The following is a 26,055-nucleotide window of genomic DNA, read 5'->3' as shown; positions in this document are numbered from 1 at the left end:
AACGCCAATGTACAGATTGCCTTGTTGCCACGATCAATAAAATCTCTTAAAAACGTATGTTTATAGCCATTGTACAAGTACATGTACTTTATTATAAACTTGTCTAACACTCAAGCTTTAAGTTCAACCAGAAATTTATTTTATAGACAAATATACATCATAACTTAGCGCCTTCAAATAGCGTTTGGCTATTTAATATACGTAACTGTCTCCTAATTGCAGTTTTTAGTGTGCAGGCGCTTTGAAAACTTATTTTTTGCATTGCCGCCTGTTGGCGAGTTACTCAATGGGCCTAGCATATTAACCTTCTTCATGGCAAAATACATATACATACAAATTATCATAATGATCGGTCAAATAGTTTCCCAGTCTATCAATATCATAGATACAAACTTCCTCTTTACAAGATTTTGCCTAAAGTTTTGAATATGTCCATAAGAAGAAAAAATCATCATTACGATTAAGTTACGTCTGTATGGTTTTTCAGACGAACCAACACAGCGGTCACCTTTTAGAAGAAACATTACTATTACCGTAAGTAGTAGAAACAGTGTATTTATACACAATAATAATACATCTATATTCCAAGAGATTATCAAAATGAAAGCATTAATCGTTTGAAAGTAAGAATGGCAATTTTAATGATTTTTTCACGATTTACAAAATAATTTACTTTTCATTTCCACCAATCATTACACTGCATTTCCTTCAAACGAAGCAGACCTCAATTTAAACTGGATCAGTACTTAACGTTATTTTAAGAATTTCTATTTCGGTATAATGAATTATACCAATTGTATGAATACAAATGTGTTACAGTAATCATATAACATCTTAACCGGAAACAAGGGACGTTGATTTAACATCCATCAAGACCATTATGTAACCACAGTACAGATAGTAAGTGCTTATCTTAAACAATCTTAACAGAGAATGTTTTTCAGAGTTGTAATAGATTCTACTATCTCAATAATATAATGTATCATCTATTCATTAAATTTAATAGTTGTTTATAAGATTTATACATGGTGAAATCATGGTCAGTCCTGTAGCATGCTTCGAATACTTTAATTCTTCTCATATTTAACGTCAATCTTTTCCGTGTTTTACATAAAAAAAATATGTAACGTCTGGAAACACATCAGATGCAGCTTTAGCAACAAATTTTGATGTGGCATGATGAGGGAGAAACTTCACTAGGTCTAAAGTTCAGTTCTTTGCAAAGCGTTTTTTATGTTAGACCTAAAGAGAGGCCAGTCTATAAATGTCCGCTACAACCCATGAAGAGTACGATAAGGTTATATCCAATATCTCTAACCGATAGGATCTCTGCAAGAGGCGGCCTATACACTCCTTATCTCAACATCCTGTTATTTCGGGAGCAAAATACACGCTAGATTTAAATATTTGGAAGTATTCAACTCCTTCCTTTACACAACATAAACGTGAACACCAGTGGTGGATAACTTCCTACAAGGATTTGTTTGCTTCATGACAATAAGACTGGTATGAAAACACTTATGTGTATGACTGTATTTATGTGGCATTTTAATGTAAACAAACTACATATCAATTGTATCCTTTAGTACCGAAGATCAGTGCTTGTATTTCTGGTTGAAATAGTATTTTGAAATGTATTTCTGGTGACAATTCAAGCTAGAGAAGAAGTTAAATTTTAATAAATTATGAAAACAAATTGTCGACATCTACACCATTAATCTCACAAAAGCGCTTCACTATATTTGTCATGAATTGTTATTAAGTAATCTGTTTGATTATGGAGTTAAGAACAATGCGTTTTGCACTGATTAACTCCTTTCTTATTGTTAGAATGTAAATTCAGAGGCAGGGTGTATCTAGTATTAGAAATATAAGTAAGTGTTGGGGTGCCCTGAGGCTCTGTCTTGGACCCCCTTTTATTTGTGGTAGCAAATATCGATTTTTACTTATGAGATTGTATGCAGGCGACATTACAATTTTATAAAACCATAACAATACTGTTGATCTAATTAGTTAAATTACCATCTTTTAATATTAACGTTATCTGGTTTGTATTAAATAGTTTTGTAGCAAATAGTAATCTAAAAAAAAAAAACAAGCGTATACTCTTAAAATTAAAGAATTGGTAAAGTTAGGAAATCAGTACAATTATTAAGTAGCCTTCACTACGCTGGCAATTCTATAATCAACACGTAAAAAACTATCTAGAATAAAACTTCACGTGCAAGTTGTCAAATTACGTGATATGTAACAAATAACATCTTACATTACGTTGTTTTAATTCAGACTTAATGTATGGAAGTGATTCTACATGGAAAATTGAACGGATTCAAAAAAGTTGTTATGGGCAAAAAAGAATTGTGAAGAACGCATTAGAAGCAGATAATTTAAATCTATATTCAGCGAAGTGCATATAATGCCAAGTTTGTACATTCATTGCTGTATAAATGATGTGAAGGAAATACTTGATGACCTAATAGTGAGAAAAGAACTACATCAACATTGCACTAGAAGCAATAATTATATGTTAAATATATTCCCAGTTTGGCTAAAAACCGGTTGCAGCCATGTTTATACAAAGATTTCTTGACAAGCAATTCGAAAAAGCAGTATGTTTCCTTAAGCGAATTAAAAGTAGTCTTGGAGAATTGTTTAAAAGAAAAAGGTTTCCTATTCTGTAAAAAAATGCAATGACTGCAATATGTGTAAATTTAAATATTCATGAGGTTAAATATTCATATGTACATGTTAAGTTTATAAATCTAAATGTATTTCATTTTGTAAGTTAGGTTTTGATTGCTTCTTATTTAAATATACTTTTTAGTCGTAAAGTAAGTCACGACATGAATACAGTACTGTTAATTCTCTATCTGTTATACTGACTTTGATCAATTCGCTCTGTATAAAAAATACAATTCTTGAAATTCTAAATTTTTTAAGTTCCGTACTTAATTATTAAACGTTGTTTTATCAATTTATTTATTATATATCTGATACAACCGGTGATTACTCTTTGCTGCAGTAGGGTTTTCAAATGTTTTCTCTTTGCTACTAGTCCGAAAACAATGTTAAAAATATGTTAAAAAGAATAACTATTTACTGGTTAGTGATATATTCCGGCTTTAAACACGTTTTACAACATGGCACACACAAAGATTTTATAAACAAAAAGAGTAAATTCAGACCTTAAATTATTTGGCAATACTCATTATAAACGTGTACTTATATTCTACAGGGTGTCCCACGAGTAACCGACAAACTTCTCAGGTGATTTCCTCTCATCAAAATAATGAAAAAAGTTTCATACAAACATATTTCCGGAAACGCTTTGTTAGCGAGCTACGTCTAGCGAAAGATTTCGCCCGATTTTCTAAGAAACGACGGAAATAAAGCGAAACTAATGTTTTTATGGAGTAAAGATAGTTGTTAAATTTATTCAATTTTATGAAAAATAAACTGAAAAAATTGAATAAAATACATCCCAAACCTGTAATACCACCCATTTCTGAGATATCAGACAAAATATGCAAAATTCGGTCTCGAAAACATGCTTTGTTTAGATTTGAAGTACATTAACTTCATTAAAAAGGTAATAAACACGCAATTCTTTTAAACAACACTTTTAGAGAATTTAATTCAGAAGAGAATAATGTAATAGACTAATAATAAACAAACACAAAGTTTTAAAACTTAATGTTTAATTCAATCAACACATAAGAGAAATAAGACGGAAATGCAATATCTATCTTATTTCTTATCTTTATTTTATTTCCGTCCTTTCTTAGAAAATCGGACGAAATCTTTCGCTAGCCGTAGCTCGCTAACAAAGCGTTTCGGACATATTAAACATATGAAGTGTTTTCATCATTTTGATGAGGGTATTTCGATGAGAGGAAACCACCTGAGATGTTTGTTACTCGTGGGACACCCTGTATAGATGGGAACGGAGGTTACTTACGAACTAGCATAAGATTAATGATGCTATTAACTATTACAGTTTTGAGGTTAGGTTGCATTACAACGATACACGAGACAAAAACACAGCCCATCACGTGCAACCAGAGCTCACGTGCACCAACCACAAGGTATTACATTATACTAGCTTGTAATAAATGACCTTAGTTGTCTTTAATAATACTAGTGGTGTATTATTATGTCTCCTTTCCCATGTTCTCTCCACACATTCATGCAATCCCTCTAAATAGTGAGAATAATGCTTGCTATATTGTTCGGCTCAGGGAGGGGAAATATTTTCTCCCAACTGCTATGGAAAGAAGTAAATAATTCCTTGGTAAAGGATTGCAGGTTTATTTCTTTCCAAAGCGGACAGTAATTTTGTTTCTCTAGAGAGTAAACAATAAACATCTGTTTCTTTCCTGTGTATATACATACAGGGTGTTCGAAAGAATGTCACAAATGTCTGTGGCTAGTAGTACTCATCATTCCAAACAAAAAATTTCATATAAATATAGGCAGAGAAATGTGTCGTTTAGCCGCTAACCGCCATTTGCACTTAACTACTAAAGCTACATATGTATACCAAACTTTGCACGTAGGTAATAATATATAAGAGAAACGTTAAAAAAATAATGGCGTGATTAGCTTTAATAGAAAAATTGGCGCCTGTTGGATACCTCTGAAGTGATCGTGCTCACTTAAACGTTGATGGATTTCATGATTTTGTGTTACTTTATTCATTTTTAACAGGCGCCATTTTGTTTACATTAAAGTAAACCACACTATTATTTTAATACATTTTTCAACAAATAATTGCGATTATTCTAAAATGTATGGATAAAATGAATATTGCGATTTTATCTCCTTGTTTCAAACATTTGTTCAATTTAAAAATAATAATCGTATATCAACCAAAATTAGGAACGAATTTTACAATGCGGTAGGCTGGAAACCCAGTAAGCTTGCATTGTGGTGTGAGACGAGCAGAGGGGGGTCCTTTAGGTCTTTAAGTTTTAATTCACCTAATATGTATGTATACACATTTAAATCGCCCCAAGCATTGCTATCGAGCAATAGTAATTAATACAGCTGAAAGTTTCAGTTCCTAAAGATGAAACAATCCTTTGTTGGTTGGAATTTGTAATTTAATAATCACATTATTTATGATATTTTGCCGAAAAACATTCATTTCAGACACTAGACAGTGCTTTAACTAGACTCGAGGAAAAACTGTTGAACCCATGTATATAAATCTTTTGCTGTACTGTATGTATGCATATGAGTTATGACTTTAGAGTAGTGAAATTAAAAACCAATTACAGAAAAGAAATGTTGTAATTAATTATGACTCATGGAAGTTAAATATTTTTTGCTTTCAGTTATATTTAATATACACTTCAAAAGCCAATTTCACTCTTCCCCCATTTTTTCTATGAACTTGACTTCCTTGTGGCCTGAATTACAATTTACAATGCCTACATTTCTTCACAAGTTTTTCTTCTTATCTTAAAGGAAGATACGCTAAAGTGCTACAACTTTGTAACTTAAATATTAAAAATTAACGCAACCAAAACGGACTTGGAACGCCTGAAACCGGAGTGGCAGTTCTATAGATCCGCTCCTAACATACTTGACTAAAATGTATCTTCATAGTTTTCCAGTCCACCGAAACGACAACTCCTATCATTGATCGTGGGGCGAGGAAGCCACACATATTATATAAGAGCTTATCGTAGCCACGCAGTGGCACCATTCATTTCTACACGTGCCATCACTCGATTGTTGGGTATTTCGTACCTCACTGCCGTGGCACAGATATATTTTGTAGTTATTCTAGGCCTGACGAAGTTTTATTCATTTACTGATGGAATATAATGCGGATGTATGGCTCAATGTGGAATACAGAAATGTAATGAAGATTCAGATTTGAGAAGGCCTCTTAGTGTGAAAAGTTAAGGTGGTAAAATTGGTTTCAGACTTGGAAAATATTTTTGTTAAATTTAAACCCATTTAACGTAACCTCCCTCAATACAAAACAATAGAAAATGTTTATCACTCGTCGTGAAACTGCAGGCATTTTAAAATAGGCAGTTTTGTAATGAAACTCAAATGAAAAAAATTCTGAAGATACAAATGTGAAATGAATTATATGAGTTATAGCGACATGTTTAAAAAAAGTATTTATGACTTAAGGAAATATTGTATTTTTTAATTAAATGTAATTTAATAACAATATATACTTAGTTTTCTTTCTTAACAAAATTTAGTTTGTAAATAAATAACATGTCACTCCTTGGAGTTAAAGCTCATATACAGCCTGTAAAAATTTCACATCTTCACCTCCAGCCGTTTTTATTTGAGCCTAATTACAAAATTGTCTATTTTAAAATGTTTCTAATCTCGAGTGAAGTGCTAAAAATATTTTCTACTTTTTGTTGTATTCCGAGAAGTATCAACAATTTTAAGAAGAAAACTTTTCAGAAGAAATCAAAATTTCCAATAATCAAAATCAATTTAAAACGCGTCTCAATCTCCTTTTGGTGTCCAAGGCTTTCTACTCTGTTGATGAATTCATGATAAGCCGCTGGGATATTTGAGAGTGCTGGATCTGAGGTCAATGTGAATGTGTCTTAAATGATGTTACGAATTTTGAGTACGAAGGTGTGTGAATGTGTAGATGAAACCCTGTAAATTGACTAAAATTATTGACGGTTTCGATACGATGTAAAAATTATTAAAATAGTACAATAAAGAGCTCATTATTAATATATACCATTTTTTGAAAGTATTAATATATAATAACTTTTTATACTATTTAAGTTGTTTTGAGAGGTTGCGAATTTAACACAAACAAATCGTCAAGTTTAGAATATTAAAAAATACGATTACAACACTCTAGAAACATACAATATTTTCCTTAGTGAAACATATTATAAAGTCACAACTACAACTACAACTTACAATACATTTATCATATACGTTTTAAAACTTGGGAAATCAAGTAAAAACTGTAAAAAGGTCATTTTATTCGCTTTGAAATTCTAGTAAATTTTTAATCTTACCCAGGAATCCTCATTCAGTTGTCTAAACAATTAAAATAATGTAAGTTCATCAATGTATTATTTTTCATAATTTTCCAAAAATTTGTATTTTTTAAATCTTGTAAATATCCTTTCATGTATACTGTAATAGATAGTTTTGAAATGTACAGCATTTATTTTCTGAATATAACGTCATTAAAAATGATAGTATATGTAACGACATTTTGACGTTTGCCCACTTAAAACTTTTTTATAGAGATGACGTTATAACTAATTGAAGATTTCTAGACTGAACCAGATACCGCTTGCGGGACACACGGCACTGTAAAAAGTGTCAGCGACTAAACCGTTAGTTAAGTGGGAGAGGGAAATGGAGACAGCAATTGTCACAGAACGGACATTCCATTCACTTGACAAGTACTGACATTCCATTTACTTGACAAGTACTGACTGTTTGCGGGGAAAGGGATACAAGGGCTGGGGAGAGCTTCAGAGATACAATGGGAAAATTGTGAACGAAACTCGCTAGCAGTTAAAAGTACTGTTCAATTTCCTTCTGAAACGATATTTATACGTAGAATTGTATTATCTCATACATAAAAAACAAGAACAATGAAAAATCCAATCCTAATCATAAAATCTCTTAACTTTTAGAGCATAGTGACTTCCAGAACTACGGGTGCTACGTGGAAAACAGTCGTGCTATTTACGTTTTTGCCCTTATACAGCCGCTTTACACAGCCTAGCTGTATTAATGGGGTATAAGCTCACAACTTTAGACAGCTATATAGCTCAATTTGGGAGCTAAACAGTCGTGCGATTTACGTTTTTGCCCTTGTACAGCCCCATTACACAGCCTAGCTGTATAATTCCGTTAAAAGCTCACAACTCTTAAGACAGCTATATAGCTCGATTTGGGAGCTACACAGCCGAGATTTGGATGTCCATCGGTGGCCGGTAAAGACCAAAAGATGTATACATAATCTATGTAGCCTTGCTATATCTAACTCTCATACATGCAGCTCTGCTACAACTACAGCTTTTCTATAGTTCTGTAGAGTGTAGTTATTCTGTAAGGAGAAATCCTGTATTTTAATGAGGAACATCTAAGTTTCTCAGTCTGTTAAAATTTAACCCAAATTCTTCTTTCAATTGAATTTTTATTTTTTGTCGATCAATTGTTTTTTAGCAAAAAATTAGTATATACGATAAAATATATCGTTACATATACACGAGAAAATGTGTGTTAGGAATGTCAGATCTATCACACAACCATAATATAAATGTAGTAAAAAATGTGATATATTTTATGGAAAAATTATATTTATTTACTAAACCTTACTCATGTGTCACTTCCAAAAACTCTATTTCGACAAATTTATCGAACCTTCCATTTGTTCCCTATCATGGTTCAGTTCTTGTTTACTCAATATCCAAATGTAACTTCAATAATACTCTGTTTTATCTCCTGTTTGCTTTGGAACCGATATCCAATAAATGCAGTTTGTATTGTAAACATTGTTATCGGTTTGTTATCTGCACGACAGGACATTGAGTTGAACTTCTGCAGTGTCAGTTCAGGGAAAACTCTCGTAGTTTGGACCTAGAGGCTATACTTCCTAACAAATACAACAAGCTTTTTCGTCTTACAAGTAATTCAAGGCCAAGTTAAAACTACATAGGAATTGCTAAGCTACACATATTATTGTTACTGTTACTTTTGTTATACTGACTTGACTTTGTTGATCGCTTGAAAAAATAAAATTAGTTATTTATTTTAAGGTATATACTTGATAAATATTCAATCAAAACCTTTAGAATTATTTTGTTAAAATTCAGAATTGGTTGTAATCAAACCATACTATTTTTTGGGGATACAATGCTTTAAAGACGTAATCATAAACTATTTTATTAAACTCCTCTCAGATACATTCGATCGAATCGACTTATCTTTAGGAAACGTTATCTAAACAATTATGAAAAACTACAACCTCAAGACTATAACTCATTTCATTAAGCTAGTGTTACTATGTCACATGATTGTACTAAGTTTGTGCACCGATTGGTTCTGCAATTTTCATAATGTCCGTCACGGTTACCCATGAGGCAAATTTAAAAAAATTCGCTAACGCTCAGCCAAATCCCATGGAATGACATGCACTATCATCGTTGCCTAAATAGAATGAAACTTTAAGCAAAATTTCAAGTCCAATAAGTCAGTTCATGATCGAAGTGCAAAAATATAAAGATAGTCATAGGCTTCGCTAACGCTCAGCCAATCATATTGATAACAATCTCCAATCACTTAACACATTGATTGAGAAATCAGCAAGGCTAAACACTCGCTGCTGATGAAGTAATCAACCTACAATTACAGTGTAGCCTGTTATTGATGTAAACAGAACGGTTGCGCTGCCGTTGCGGCCTCGCGCATGCGCACTGCGGTTCGTGATTCATCCTGTGCCTGGAGCGTGCATCGTGACTGTAACTGGAGTGCCGGAGTCTGGTCTGCAGGTGAGAGGGGTCACGAGACGCCGTGACCACAGGAAAGGTCATCTACATCTGACAGTAGGATGGGTGTCCGGAGAGACTTATGACCGCCCGCTACCGTGAGACTGTATTCAATTATATCCCACTCTGGACTGTTATGTAATACTGTACGTAAAAGTATGCACATGACGTATCATGTAATGTGTCTCAAAGCGAGTGTGAGAGCAGTTAGTCTGAATAGTGAACCGAACGGTTTTAAAATATTTTGATGAATTTTAAGTACAAATATGTCAAAATCAAGTTGGTCTGAAGTAGTGTTCCTGAATTTTTTTACACATGTTTAACATATTAAATATATATATATATATATATATATATATATATATATATATATATTATATAGTATTTCACTTATTTAAATAAAAAACAAAGATATAAAGCTTCTATATTTCGTGAGATTTGATACCCACATCTTCAGGAAGCAAAATATAAATATCCAAAGATCAAGAAACACAACAAATAAGAAGAAAAGAACCAGAAATGTAAATACGGAACTAAAACATTCAAAGACCCAGCTGTTATATAATTAATTTTGCACAGAAGGAAATTTGGAAAATTTAATTTTATCTTAAATTTAAACCATTTGGGTATTTTTATTTTAGAAGTAACTGATGGGCTTGTTCGCGATTATTTCTAATTTTAACTAATTTAAATTTTCTTCAGGACAAGGGAAGACCTTATTAATTCCTTTTAGATCATAACACTCCTCAATTTTGTCTTTTTTGTACTCAGCAGCATGTTTGGCCAATGGCTTCTCCTTGTCTTTATGAAAAATATCAAATCTGTGCTCTGTTATTCTGACTCTAAGGTAGTAGATGTTTGTCCAATGTACTGATTGTTACAAAATTTACAATTAATTTTATATATATATATATATATATATATATATATATAAATAATTATTAACTTATGTAAATTTTGTTGATATGAATATGGGGTTCTGGCTCACTTTTTGGAGATTCCGTAAATCAAAGTAAATTACTGCCTAATGAACCAAAAATTAATCTGTCAAATCAAACAGTAAATCTCGAATGTCAAATAACCGAATCTATAGCTGTCTTACTGATTATTGTTTGCTTCTACATTTCTAAGCTGTTTCAATGAAAAATAATATATATATATATATATATATATATATATATATATATATATATATATAATGAAATTTAATCTTTAAAATCTAATGAAAACTCTTTAAAAATCTTTTAATATAAAATTTGAAAATAATCATTTAAAATGGTTATTCTACAAAGTTAATGTAACACATTATTTATCTGTAATAGTCTTTTTCCCACAGGAAAAAGTCACAACTTTTAAGTGTATATTAATAGTCTCTGAGACAAATGCTTAGATGGAACAGAATTTAATACATTTTTCTTTTTTTTTTAAACCGAGGTATAAAATATGTGAAGTGTAGGATATTAATTAAATTCCGTTATATTAATTTCAGGTCTAGATAATAAGGTCCATTTTCATTTTTATTTTCAACTTAGGTTATTTTGGTATGCAACCTGATAATTTATAAAAAATTTTACATCCGGTCCAAGTTAATTTTTTTTAACAAAAAGTATCATACAAGTATATGACAATTTTCAAATGCCAACCTAAAGCAGGTTGCCACACATATTATTTTGTTTGTTTTTGGAAACCGTACAAATTTTCTACTTTGTTTGTGATTTTTGTAACTTTGAACTTTTTAAATTACACATCCAAGGCAACTAAAATGTGATAAATTCTGCGGAAATTGATGAAAATCAACATAGACGTTACTAAAAACAAATATTATATTTTCAACGGATAGTTGTATTATTCCCGTACAATATGAACTGTATTTTAATTAAATGTATGTAATTATGTTAATTTGTATCTTTTTCTACAAAAAATAAACAGATCACCACACAAGTTCATATTTACATCTTTTCATGAAATTTAATAATTACCAATCTTTCTGGAAGGACTGGGTGTTATTCCAGAACTGATATCCATATATAATACGAATAGAGGATGAGAGTAAGACACTTACGTGAAGTGTTACTAGGTGAGATCGACTGTTTCTTATTTACTGCCAGTAAAATAGTCATAGCCCAATAACCAATGACAAACAAGAGCGTATTGTAGTTTGATATGGTTCCTAAACCACGGGTATTCCGGTCTTGGCAACATGCATAGGCTGCTGAAATCATAATTAACATTCTAATTTTCCATTCTACACTACTTAGAGGAAACGTGGATTCGCAAAGGTCTTTTTCACATAAGACATTGACGGATTTCACGACCAAAGCTGATCTCAACACATCCTAAACTCTGATTATCCCACAATTCCTACAGATCCACGCTATTTGCTCCAGTCTATTAACATAGCTGCTGATCTAGAGGTGGTTGGAAACAACCAAACCGCCTGACAAAATAACATTTTTGACAAATTCATTCTTGTATTAATAATTTTTAGTATTACATTAAACTCTCTACTTAACGATTTTCAATTCTCAAGAATTCAACCAACGATTGATTTAGGAGTGATAAATTCGCACTCGTTACTTCCATTAAACACTGAGAACGGTACGAAATTCAGATCAGTTCAGTGGCATATAGAATAAGATGTTAACTCTATGACGGCAGGTTCATGATACTTGGAAGCTATGTCAGAGCACAGGCTTAAGATACTTTCTACACAGACTGTTGGATATTAGTTTCAGCGAGTGACGTATTAAGCGCTAGGTGTAGTATCTGTAAGATCTTGTCCCACTGTTGCCAATTCGATGGCTCAGACCCGAATACTCAGAAATATCTTTAATCTATGATCAGAGGAAATACTGAGTTTAGCTCCAGTTCACCTCCCTCTTAGTGCAGCATCTGGAATTCGACGCTGTCTCAGACTTGACCTCTGGAATCTGAAGTCATGTTCATCTGAAGAGATCCAAAAAAAGGGTTCATCTCGAGTTTCTTCGTCGCGGACTTTTTCTGAATTCTTTACACGAACACGACTTTAGATTCCAGGAGTCAAGCCTATGACAGCGTCAGATTCCAGACGCTGTACTTGGAGGAAGTTGAACTGGAGGTAAACTCAACATTCACTTTAAATCAACCCTTCCAACCAAAGCTAAGTTTTATATAAACATATACTAGCCGTGTCACCCGAGATGCTGGACAAATTACATTCCTGTCTGTAAGCCACACGAAGTCTTGAAAAGGAACTGACTATTTTGCACGAAGCTTCATTACTACATAGGCAACATCGAGTTCGATAGTGGTGCATGGCACTGTATAGGATTTGCCTGAGCGTCACCGAATATTTTTACATTGGTCTTATAGATAACCATGATGGCAACGAGAAAATATCAGAATAAATAACATATATGACATATATGACATCAGCTTTTAGTGACTTAGTGTTGGGACTTGTATTATTTGAACACTGTTATGAAATCCAAATTTAATGAACAAAATTGTGAATGTATCATGTACTTTAAAATCAGCATTGAACTCCATTTCTGCATACTCCAGAATGAGTTCTATGATGGATGACTGTCCAACCATAGACGTTGGCTGAGCGTCATTGAAGCCTATCAGTCAGTAGGCAGGCATAATTTCCCTTTTATCTTCCGGGAGATACAAAAATCTATATTTTCTGCTAGTCCGGGGACATCTCGAGAGTAAATGAGCTACAGGCTTTAAATTTTGCATACAAACTTAGCGAAGCCTGTTACGACACTCGGCGTGGCGAACTCTCCACTTGTATAAGATGAGGGAAAGAAAACATATTAGTCAGTCCACGTACCCATCGGGGTACGTTACAATGTACGCTCAATGTACGTTACATTATAGACGAGGCGAACTGCAAACTCGACAAACTCATTAGTAGGGTGTTTCTTTCACACTTGGCCACCTAGTTGTGTGCTCAACGGAACAGTGGTAATGGGAGATAAATGCTCGCCAAGGTCACCCCGACAAGGTCACGTCGTTCTCAAGAAAGTAGAATCTCAACACCGAACATATGTGAAGGAAACAGGATTTTTCCGGACATTTGCCATCGTCAAAAATAACCTTCAAACAAACATATGCACTGCTAATTGAAGCAATAACTGTTGGTAAACTTATTAGAGCATCGCTCTGTCGTAAGTTCCGATTTGTCTTCATGCCGGAAGTCAAGGTTTAGTTTCCAACTCTTCCGTTGTTCTTAACGGAAACCGTTCGTGCATGTGATGTTAAGCGTATGAACAAAGGAGTACGGTTCATTGATGGTAGTTTAAAAAGGAACGCTAAGCTGAATTTATTAAAAGTACTGTAAAACGTCTTTAGGTACAAAAATCAAGAGCATTTATTTAATATTACAACTTTAAAACAGGCATTTTGGGGATCTAACAACGCCGTAAGGTATAAGTTGACTATTTCATTCACAATTAACCTTTATACACACGAATGAAATGATATTTTGTAACATCTTGTTAAATACACATATGTCTGTAAATTAGTATAATATACAGTCCAGTACCTTTCTTTCGTTAAACACGGAAAATCTAGTGTTTATGGTGGGTGAAGAAAGATGAATTAATATTGGCATATATTCTTTTGCATCTTGAACATAGCCGAGGATTCGTACGTTTCTAATAAACAAAGCAGGAGTAAGCCTTACAAACTTGGCTGAAGCAAAATTACAAAATTTATAGGTCGTACATGCAAAATTTCAAGTTTATAGCTCGTTTCATCCTGATAGGTTGGTGTGTCACATGTTAAAATGTAATATGGCTGTACTATAAATTTATTTATTCTGCGATTTCCTCGTTGCCATCATGGTTACATTAGACCAATCACATGCACCATCATCGATCTTGATGTTGCCTTTATGGCAATGAAGCTTCATGCAACATGCAACGTTAGTTCGTTCCCGAGACAGACAGACGGACAGACAAACAGACAAAAATTAAATTTTTCCAGCCCCACGAGTGACAGCTTCGGTAACGCTCAGCCAATAAGTTAAATAACGACGGAAAAGGTCTCCATAACCACCATCAATGAACGTAACTACGATTACTCCATTTGATGAATTTAGATACAACCGATAAATCGATACAATCGATACTATGGAAATCTCATATGTCAAAAATTGATTCATAAGGAACAAACTTAATGTGTTTCAGATATTGTAAGGTTATTGAACTTTCGATTACACCAAACTTGACATCGGAACATGAGTATGCAATCGAAACTACACAAAGTAAGCAAAATCGTTGTAAGGTGCGGTGAGAATCTAACGTTTTTTTCACCTTTGGTGGAAGGGATAGCCTACTTGCATTCGAATTCCACTACTGAGTAAGTAGCTTACTTGAAACACGCCGTGTTCACTCTTGAGGAAATATTTACATTTTATAATGATCTACAATATACAGGGGTGCTGAAAAGTCTTGAAACGGTCTAATATCTTCTGTACTCGTAAACATACAAACACAAAACTTTGTACAGTGACATTTTTGTGTTGCTATTGTTACTAACCACTAAAAATGTTTAATATAAAATTAAACTATTTAAAGCAACTTCCTGAATTTTCTGCTGAATTTACACTTTACTTTTACAATCTTTGAATCCCCACCATATTGTAACGGATAAAGCTTTTAAAGTGTGGTTTGCAGCATACTTCTTTGCTTGACTAACACTATATCAACTTATGCTTACATTTAAAAATATTCTACTGACTCCTCGTGGACCTTTCCCATAGAATATATGGGAATATATGGAATATATTCAGTGTCCCATACAATAGAGGAACACTGAATACATCTTAAAGTAGGTATTTATGTACAGTAATCATGTGTGAAGTTTTGTAGCTTCATCTGATATGGTTACATTAAAATTAAGCCATTCTTGAACTTGAACGTAAGATCAGTATTGGAAACTTTCGAGCGCCGCCATTTTGTTTAGGATAAACCTTTTGAGGTCTAATTTGAGGCAGGATGTTCTAACAATTAAGACCTTTAAAATGGTATGCACATCGATCTATGCTTACATTTAAGATGTTCCACCGACTCCTTAGGTGCCATACCCTCTTAAGGTGGTTTAGAGCAACTGAATGCATGAAAACAAATTCAATTTTATGCCCTATGTCAGATATTATACTGTTTCAAGACTTTTCAGCACCCCTGTACATTACCAACGCCCTGTGAATTTGGACTTGATTTCTAGACTTTGAAGCAAGTCTTTCAATTCGACACTCATTTAATTCAAATTGATTTTCTCAACTAATCATCCAAATGTTAGAAACCAAGGATGCCCTTATTACTAGAATCCATTTTCAATGAAAGTTTTAAATTAAAATGATACTCTTTCTGCTATTATTTCAATAAAATTGGAAGGGATCTTGTCGATAGAAGTCGGTATAACAGAGGAGAGGGTTAATGGCGACCTTAGTGATCCAACCATAAACTCTAACAGGTTGGTGGCGGCTATTGTGTACGCAATTACGGTTAATGTCTGCACGACAGACAGGTGCTGCCGATTGCCTATTATAACACAGGTTTTATTATTGTGAAAGGAGCCGTACCAGTGTATTTAGAATCTACTTTTTTTGTTGCACATTTCCAGACCAAAGCCGACATGCTTGTACGATTACATGACGTCACGGTTGGTTGATAACCGGATAAGGTTTTATCACTCGTGGTATCGATATCTCGTTCGGGTCAGTTAATCGACAACCCGCTAATTTTTGTCGACTCCCGGTGATTCGTTATCAGAAATCCACGTTGGTATTCAGATAAAACAAAACCGAGGCGATAACCCCTAGTTTATTTTCGGACTATGGACCGTAATTGTGCGATATTGTACAAACATTCTGGGCTTTGTACACAATTTGCTTTTCAATATATGGTATGGTAATCGTTTTATAAGCTATATTTTCTAATGGACTACATTTTTACATACATGTTTATAATCTCAAAATCGATATCCTATGGCCTTAATAATATTCTGCGGATAATTTCGAGATATCTATAACATGCAAGAATATATTTTATCTAATATGTACTATTTTACCTTTATTTCAGCCACTTCCTCTTCTTTCTTTCACTAACTTGTATTATTAAAAGCTTTTGTAACGCATGACCTCTTTATTGGTAAACGACAGACCGTGTCTGGTAAAAAATGAATATTCAAATCATGAATTAATCCACTTTTTGCAAATCCATCCAATGTAAGAAACCACGCCCATCTATAATAGAAAAATGCACCAATAGCGAGTGTTATATCATGCTCCTACTTTAATGTAGATCCATAACTCTTCTAGCTTCACGTTCTTGTTGAGACCCAAGAAGATGAGTAGGTGAGTTAGTACGATTCCAGGAATAATCAGTTGCAGAATTTCACTCTCAATCCTTTGCCAAAACTGCATGATGGGCCCAAAATTCGGGGGGGGGGAGAGGAAGGGAGTGCCATTGATAGTTTACGAGTTGAGCGTTTAATCCGATACAATTTGCTACGCATGCCAAATTTCAAGTGCCAATAGACAATCGTTTGACCATTCAGCAGATAGATATCCATAGGAGGCACATCCATATTTCTCTGAAATGTCTAGGAAGCAAGTGGGAAGGCTCGTGCACGTGTTGGGGTCCATAACATTATTGTTTGTTTAGGTTCCAACAGGATCTGTGTTTCCAAACAAAAGCTATTAAAAGCCTTGCGTGTGGAGATTCCGCCCAGGAAACTACTTCATTTATTTATAAACTTCTTAAATTTCAAACTTAGAGCTTATTAATGGCTCTTAGTTATTGCAGACCGCTTATTTACAAATAGAAGACTTCGGTGATCGTCAGGATTAAGCAGTGTTTAGGTTCACTGGTACAGATTAAAATATATAACTTTTAAATATATTCGTTATAGATGAGGATGTGGTGTTCCTGGCACAGGGTTATATGTAATCCATATTCAAAACTCTAAATCCATAAAATAAATAAATGCCTGAAGTATAGTAATAATACTACTTAAAATCTGGTTGTTTCAAAATCTGGTTCTTTACACTGTTTTTATTTCATAAATAAAATCCTTTTTCCATAAACTCAAGTACGATGAAATTTCTGTGTTTAGTGATGACGTGGCACCAATTTACAAAGAACGTGATATATTTTTCAGGTACGTCTGTGTTGTTAATGACTTCAAGAACAACAGAAACAACTAGGTCGTTGAATTATTGATCAGGATACTCGAGACAGGAATAGGCCAAGGGTTGTCCTTCCTCGAAGGGGGCTGGGCTTTCAGGATTTGGTTTCACGAAGCCATAAAAATGAGAAGCTTAGAAACAAAATTTAAAATGTCTCTTATACGAATATTATGATTATAATCGAGTTTAAAGGTATTTAACTAGGGAAATAATTGGCTGAGCATATCATGTATCTTTGTAAATTGGTGCCACATTCCTATGCACGAAAACGGACCGTTTAAGTCAAGATCATTATAATTAATTTTTCAGTTGTCTGATAATTAATGTAAATAATGTAGGTATTTATTTATTTTATGGATTTATAGTTTTGAGCATGGATTAATTTCGTGGTAGGTACATACAAAATATTAAATCTGTCAAGGCAACTTTCGGGCTTTTAACCGACAGTAAAGGTTACAAAATGTTTGGCCATTCCACGATGCGTTTTAATTAATACTATTGGGAGTATCTTATAATCAGGTCCAAAAAAGAAGACTTAGGAAAAAGGCATTGTAGATTATTCAAACACATGTCATTCTTTTAAAATATATTACGTTAAAATATAGTTTTCTACACTAATATTAGTTCAAACCACTTTGAAATCATAATTAATATTCATATTATAAAAATTAATACCAATAGTCTTTTTTAACTTTTAGGACCTGATTAAAAAATTATCTACATGCCTACTTTCAATACTTGTAGTACCTCGCTTAGTGATCAAAACATTTTTTTTGGAAGTTAACTTAACGTACTGCGGCTTAAACGTTTTTTTAAATCACAGTGACAAATTGTTTTAGAGGTAAACATAAACTCCGAGGGAAGTATTGCGAACAAGATCGTTCTAAGGGTACAATTTTGAAAAGGTTTTTATACATAGCGAAAATAAGTTTACAGTACTTAACAATTATAAGTATCAACACAAAAATCAAACTTTATAGATGTTTCGTTAAAGTAAAATTACAACTTTGCAGTAACGCGTCATCTGTGTTGTTCCTTAAGCAGGAAAAGACCTTCAATCCAGCTCCAGCCGTTTTCTACTGGAGACCGATAAGGACTGAATTACTCCGGTTTCACAATTCCATTTGTACCAAAGTATTCACCTCAGGTTGGAGCACACACGGTGCGATCTGGGACGGGAACCGAGATAGCCGGGCGGGTAGCGAGCACTGCACCTGCAATTACAGGCCGATCGCACTGCTACGGCTCCTTTCACAATAATAAAAACTCGTGTTGTAATTGCCATGCAGCGGCACCAGACTGGCTTACAGCCATTAACCGTAATTTGGTCCACAATAGCTACTACCGACCGGTTAGGGTTTATGGTTCGATCACAACGATGGTCCTCGCTTAGTCGTCATTAAAGCGGCTCCACTGTTATACCGAAGATTGTTTCTATCGTCAAGGCACCTACAAATTATTGTCTTCTTGGAAATGAAGGCAGAGAGAGTGCCACTCGCATTCAAACATGCTAGCACTCTGTCACTTTGGGGCAGAAGGGAACTTCCAGAGAGTTGCAGGTGGCTTGTTAAGTTCGCTAGGTCTTGGGGTTTATATGAGTTAATCATGATAGTACTCTGTCACTTTAACTCCTTATATATGTCCATAGCTTCAATATTGGGGCATCAGAAAACTCTATAATGTTGCAGGTGGCTTGTAAAGTTCGCTAGGACTTAGGGTTTATATGAGTTAATCGTGATAGTACTCTGTCACTTTGGGGCAGAAGGGAACTTCCAGAGAGTTGCAGGTGGCTTGTAAAGTTCGCTAGGTTTTGGGGCTTATACGAGTTAATCATGATAGTCCCCCTACCACTTTAACTACTCATATATGCTCATAGTTTCAATATTGGGATAGCAGGGAACTCCATAATGTTTCCGGTGATTTGTAAAGTCCGCTAGGTCTTGGGGTTTATAAGAGTTAATCATGACAGTACTGTCATTTAACTCATATATTCGCATCGTTTCACACTATTGGGGCAGAAGGGAACTCCAAAAAGTGACCGGCTGCTTGTACAATACTATAGGTCAGAAAACTAAGAAAGGTAGAACTATTTATTATATTACAAAGATTATTTGTATCTATCTGTAGAATAACCTGGTAAAAACATTTGGCAATAATTACGGGATACCCTTACATCAAGTAAAAAACTGAATTAGAATTTCTCTTAGAACTGAAGTTGGTGTATATTGAAATTGAATTTAAAAAACTTTCAGGTGGAGGATCTCCGGTATTCTATTTTTTTATAAGAGAGAGATAAGAGGTGTAAACCCTCCAGCGAACACTCAAACCACCGACTATCTAGTATGTGCTCAAACCCATTCCTACACTCACTCACTCAGTATATATCAAATGCCTTCTTATAATGCTGGCCCAAAAATGTCAATCGTTCCTGTTTTTTTCTTAGTGACTGACTAAACTTAAATCTACACTCGCAAGAAGGCGCATTACCCAACCTTGAGTAAGCAGCGTCACTGTCTGATAGATTGCGATACTTACTAAGAGAAAGTAGATACTTAACTGGGCAGTCATGCGAAGCCCGCATTATGGGGTTATAAAATACTTGTGTCTTCCTTGTTAGGAAAGGGTACCATGAAAAATTAACTGATTTATTTCATGTTCCAAATAAAGATGAGTACCTTTAAACTAAATCTGTTTCGTAAAGGACGTTAAGTGGATACGTTTGTCTTCTTTGAGCATGTCCAGTTGTCGTACTTCACTTGTCATACACGCAAAAATAGGCTTTCTAAAATTGTAATGTAAATATATCCCACTCTTTGACGAAACTTTCCATTTCATTCAAAAGGAAGAAAAGTAATATTTTGGTTCTCTAGTTGCTCTTTGAGTAATGTAAATATGAAATATATTTCTGCTAGAAGAGTTTAATTTTAAAATAGCTGAAAAATACCCGTTTAACCAATAATAATGAAATCCAAACAAAATGTTTTTTTTGATAATACATACTGTTAGTTGATGTTACTTTGTTCTTATTTTTAATCAAACGGAATATAGTCTTCTCACAAAACTTTTCATCTATAAATTTGATGAACGAGTATATTTTAAGACTTTTTCAATAGTCTGGATGATGCGCTAAGCAAATTTTAGATAGTTTCATTTTTACTAATAACTCATTTATTGTTAATCTTATACTAATTTTTCCGGATAGTTCACTGAAATCAATTGCAATATATGAGAATATAAACATTACACCTATACATTCATCATTTGCGTAACTTATCTTATTAGATGTCAGTGACTATATACACACACAAAGGCAGTAATTTTTTCTATATATATATATATATATATATATATATATATATATAGAGAGAGAGAGAGAGAGAGAGAGAGTTCTTTAAAAACTGAACAAAAAATCAGGGCAAATTCAACAACCTCATCTTAAAAAGTTTTCAGTTTTGGATAATCTTTAAGAAAATTTATTTGAATGAATGAAATAAACGGCTAAGGTCCACAGAAAGTAATAACAAAATAACGACCAATTGCAATCGTAAGAGGTATTCCAAAATAATATTTTCTTACCTTGAGGGCCACGGAGACATTCCAACTCTATGCTGTAGTCCCAGCACTCCAAGGAGGAAGGACTTTCACTTTCACTGTCCGTCCCTTTGCTCATTTTACATCACTATCACAGTCACCTAATAACTATGTCACTGATCACGAGACTCGCTAACTCGTCCTTGATCACTTCCCACCGACTTCGTAGCTGCTGCCGTAATACTTGTGTGCACCTGAATATTTTGGGTATACTTTAACTAATTATTTACTTCAATAATCTTTGAGTCGACAATAAAAATGCAATTTTATATACATTTAATAGAAGAGTTTGGTGTACCACATTTTATAAGGCTTAATTAAGTTAGCACCTAACATTTTTAATGAACAAGACATTTGATTTTCATTATAATTCTTGATAATATTATTTTTTAACATTCTTGGTCTTAAGTTTGTCTAGAATATTAATTAATCACTGCTATTATAAGCTACTGTAATCTACTTTCTACTGCAGAAATGCCCGTATAATCATTGCAACTAATGTTTAATTGTTGTGGAACGAGATATTTATGTGCTTTCTACGATCAAGTTCAGCTAGAAAGGTAACATTGAAAAATGACGCTCAATCACCACTGAGCATTTTGTGTACTGTATCGTAAATTTTTGACAAACGGATAAGTACTTGCTAATTATGGCGTCTTTTTCCAAGCAAAAGCGACCGGGCAGGTACTTCAATGCGGGCGAAAAGATAAAGCAAATCCAGTAAGAAGTGTCCGTTGGTCCAGTGAGAAAAGGGATTTCTTTGTGTGACAATAGCAGGCTATTCTGCGCGGAATGCGAGTACAGCGACAGACAACAATAGGAATGACAGTGACAGGAGAAGAAGATGGCAACGCGTCTGCGCTGTGAACACGCAACTGGAGAAACCTGTAGTGCGCATGCGCTGTGAGTGATGTAATAGTGGCGTTTGCAGCGCGAATTTTTGTGGACAACTGAAGTGGAGATTGACAATTCTGTAGTGAAATGTGGCTCGGTCCCCTAATAGAAATCGTGAAAACAGATGATGTGGAGGAGATCACCATTTTGATTATCGTGCCCAAAACCACACATCTCAATCTAAATCACTGCTTCCGGTCCGGAAGCAGTTATAAACCCACTCTTAAACCAGTGTTCCGATGCTGCTAATCTATTTGGGTTCTTGTGTTTTATCGTCAAGATTGCAAAGCGATGGGAAATTATCCGTGCTAAAATAATACAACTGTTAACAATATTTTACAGTGGTGAGAACCGAAACCGTAGAAAACAGACAAAACGTAGGTTTTTACTCTTACCTTCTCACTTTCAAATAACATAAGTACAGCGTATTCAACTACTTTGATTGAAGTTTATTTTTGACGATGGAATGATTGTGAAGAAACAAGATTTTTCCGGACATTTGCCATCGTTCAGTGATACAAAATAGTGTTACTGATTTTTTTGTTTCACTGAAAGATGGTAAATGTCCGGTAAAATCCTGTTTCCTTTATGTATTCAACTATATTCAACACTATCGAAATAAAATTTATCCTTCAAACCAACAATATACCCTTTGATATAACCTTGCTTTTAACATCTGAAAGAAATTATTTACACGAAAACAACCACAACAATAACGCAAATTCACTTTAGAACGAGAAAGCACAACAACGACAATGGACAGAACGAGCAGCGAGTGCAGGATTGTGGAGGTTAACACTGTGGCGTGCTCACGTGTCGTTGGGTCAAAACAATAACGATTACTGCAGCGCTGACCGCAGTCTACTGCTGCGGTTCGCCCGCACGATCTGGCCACCTGACTGCGGTCCGGCTGATAAATTTGAATGTTGTATAAGTGACTTTCAATGGTACAGTGGAAAGTATTGCATGTACAAACCACCGTTGGAATTAGAACATAAACGTTCTCTTGTATTATCGTCGCAAAAAAATAACAAATATTTTTGTCTGAAAAATAAACCAAAAATTAAGCGTTTTATACTGTAAGTTTTGGATTACACAATTAAACTTCTCACATTTCCAATACATTGAGCAATTTCTTCATTTACAATTATAGAACATCACAATTACGTCCTGCTTTGGACAAAATTTGGGATAAAATTTGCGTTGATACGATTTACGAAAAATTTTGGAACAAACACTTTTTAACAGTGACAGTGTGAGATTTTGTGCACTAGAATTATCCCATAAAATTATTAAGACATTAATATCTCTTACAGTATTATCATCCGTTTTTTATTCAATGAACTGATTCACTTTTCATTCGAACTTAAAAACGTACCATGGAACAGTGACGTATCTAGGCTACGTTAGGGGGGGGCAGACTAGGTGACAGAAGTCCTGTCCTATCCCTTTAGTTATGTGTATAGTCATTTAAAAAAATATAACACAATATAATTCTAGTGTTCTTTACGATATTATAGCAATTATTAAACTAAAACAGGTTATTAGTACGTAGCTGAGATATGTATAAATACAAAATTTACAATATAGTAAGAGATTATCTTCTTTGATACAATTAATAATACACGTAATTTTCGTCACATAACAATATTTTAAAGTAATTCAAACTTTTTGTTATTCATTCGAGGTGGGGGGTGGCTCCAACCTGGAAGCTCCCCCTTGAAATCCACCACTGCCAAGTAATACAATTGCCTGCCTAATGAAGACATGCTACATTGCACAAGATCTCGTTAGTTGCATGGAAGAATGTATCCAACTCCACGTGCTGTAACTACTACCTTGTTACTGGACGTGACTTTTCTTCTGGAATTTCTTTAGATTTAACTAATTGTGTACCTTAAGGCGAGTTTCAGTTTGCTCCGCCCGCTCTCTTTTTTAGTTTTTTGCAACTACGATACTCTTAATAGTTATAAAAAGTATTGAAAATGTGTGATTCAATGTACCGTATACCTTAATCGCTAATTTTAATTATAACTTTTGACACAAGTGTTCCTCGTCTAGAAATGAAGCATCATGTACAATTTCAAGTCTAAGCTTCGCTGACGCTAAGCCAATTACGTAAATTCTCCAAGTATGTGTTATTAAAAGTGTGAATTCCTCTAAGAGCATCGCTGGGCTTAGAATTAAGAAATATGCGAAACTGATTTGCGTAACCTGCACAAAGAAGATTGAAGAAGTGCGTGCCGAGCGGAGCCAGGCACAGAGTTGCTCCCAGGCGTTTCGCAAGTTTTACGCATGCGCAGATCACATTACCAGCCTTCTCATTAGAGGATACGCTACGCGACCATGTTACATCGCAACGCCACGTATCTGGAGCAACCTCAAAATTAAAACTATCGAAATCATCTAGAATTAGTCACTGCGATTTCAAAAACACTTACTGTTTGGCAGGATGGGTGATTTACAGCGGTTATTAAAAAAAAAAATTAAAGTAACAAAATTATTTATCGTTTACACGGAAAGGTTTCACTTTTTACGCACAAGTCGAGTATTAGGCCTACACTGTATTTTTATAGGATTAGAAGAACAATTTTATGAGAAAATAAAATGTTAACGCTTGTAAATATAAGTATCTGTTAAGTTAATGTCCGTATTAATTCGTGCGTAACCTACACCAAGGGGAAAATGTATTTGAAAATGGCGAAAATCAAAACGTTAAGTTTTACCAGTAAGGATTTCTAATTCGTTCAGCGCCAAGCTCAAGACGGACATTGATTAAAAATGTTGTAAAAGATACAATTGTACTTTGCAATGATATACTTGCAAAATAAACGTTCGTTCTATTAATCAAGTGATATAATAAATATACACCGACGCATGGCTCATTACGTAAATACATGCAAGTGTAACAATAACGCTACAATTTATAATTGTTTTCTTAATTGCTTGACGATTAATAGTTAGCAATGATGAACGCAGTCGAACGAAATTGATGATCGACAACTGCATACAAAATTGACATGACATTGACAAAATGACATTTGCTTTTATCATTTTGTCAGTTGCGCTAGTTTCATTGGTAAAACAAAAGTTGCCACGTGATAAACTATTTCACAGGTTGTATTTTCTAGCTTGACACCAACCAATCAACCATCAAATATGTCAACAAAAATTATATATGTGTCAGACAAATAAATAAAAGTTAAAAAGAGCTGAAACTACGGGTCTTTTTCGTTTAAGGGCCAGCACCTTACAAACATACTATACCTGACTGACAGTGCATTTAATAGTTTTTTTGGTGTTATTAGTTCGTAGGGCAGTAGTCCAGGTACTACTTCTAGTATAAAAACTCGTCTTATCTTATCAGTTATAAACACGCGCCGCTTATCTTTTGCCTGTAATGAAACCCGCGTTAGTTCTGTCTAGTTTTTCTTGTTCAATAAAGCGTGGTGAGTTTATCTGGGCTTGGACTTTGCAAGCTCGAGTTAATTTTTTTTTTTTTTTTTTTAAGAGCAAGCAGCGCAAAGCGCTCCGCAGCGGGCAAGCATCGCGTGATCTGAGTTTTGAATAGGCAAGCTAGGGTCTTTTGTGCTGGCCCTTAAACGAAAAAGACCCGAAACTACTATTTTCCTGTATGTGTTACATATCCAACTGTTATAATTAAGTGTCAGTGTGACAAGCTAAAACACATCACGTTTCAAAAGTGTCGTCATGAAGTTTTAACCCTTTTGATACCCGCCAAAACTAGCGTAACTAACGACCAAGTTTTCCCTTCAGTAAATTCTTACATCGATTTTACGATAAATAAGTTTGTTGTCTTATACACTGCAAATACTTACATTCACTTCCGGCCTATAGAGACTATTAATGACTTGTTGA

At 34.2% G+C, this 26,055-nt stretch overlaps 1 protein-coding gene across 1 annotated transcript in view; it reads right to left on the bottom strand.

Annotated features, from left to right (window-relative positions):
• The window catches only part of LOC124368291 (cerebellar degeneration-related protein 2-like), a 60,185-nt gene that overhangs the window by 23,445 nt on the left and 10,685 nt on the right, over positions 1 to 26,055 (bottom strand). The window contains 1 exon segment of the mRNA XM_046825564.1: positions 21,268 to 21,476. Coding sequence (XP_046681520.1) covers positions 21,268 to 21,361 — 94 coding nt within the window. The 5' untranslated portion in view covers positions 21,362 to 21,476.

The sequence above is a fragment of the Homalodisca vitripennis genome, chromosome 8, assembly GCF_021130785.1.
Source record: "Homalodisca vitripennis isolate AUS2020 chromosome 8, UT_GWSS_2.1, whole genome shotgun sequence".
Classification (NCBI taxonomy): Eukaryota; Metazoa; Arthropoda; class Insecta; order Hemiptera; family Cicadellidae; genus Homalodisca; species Homalodisca vitripennis.
This window is presented reverse-complemented; position numbering and strand designations above follow the sequence as displayed.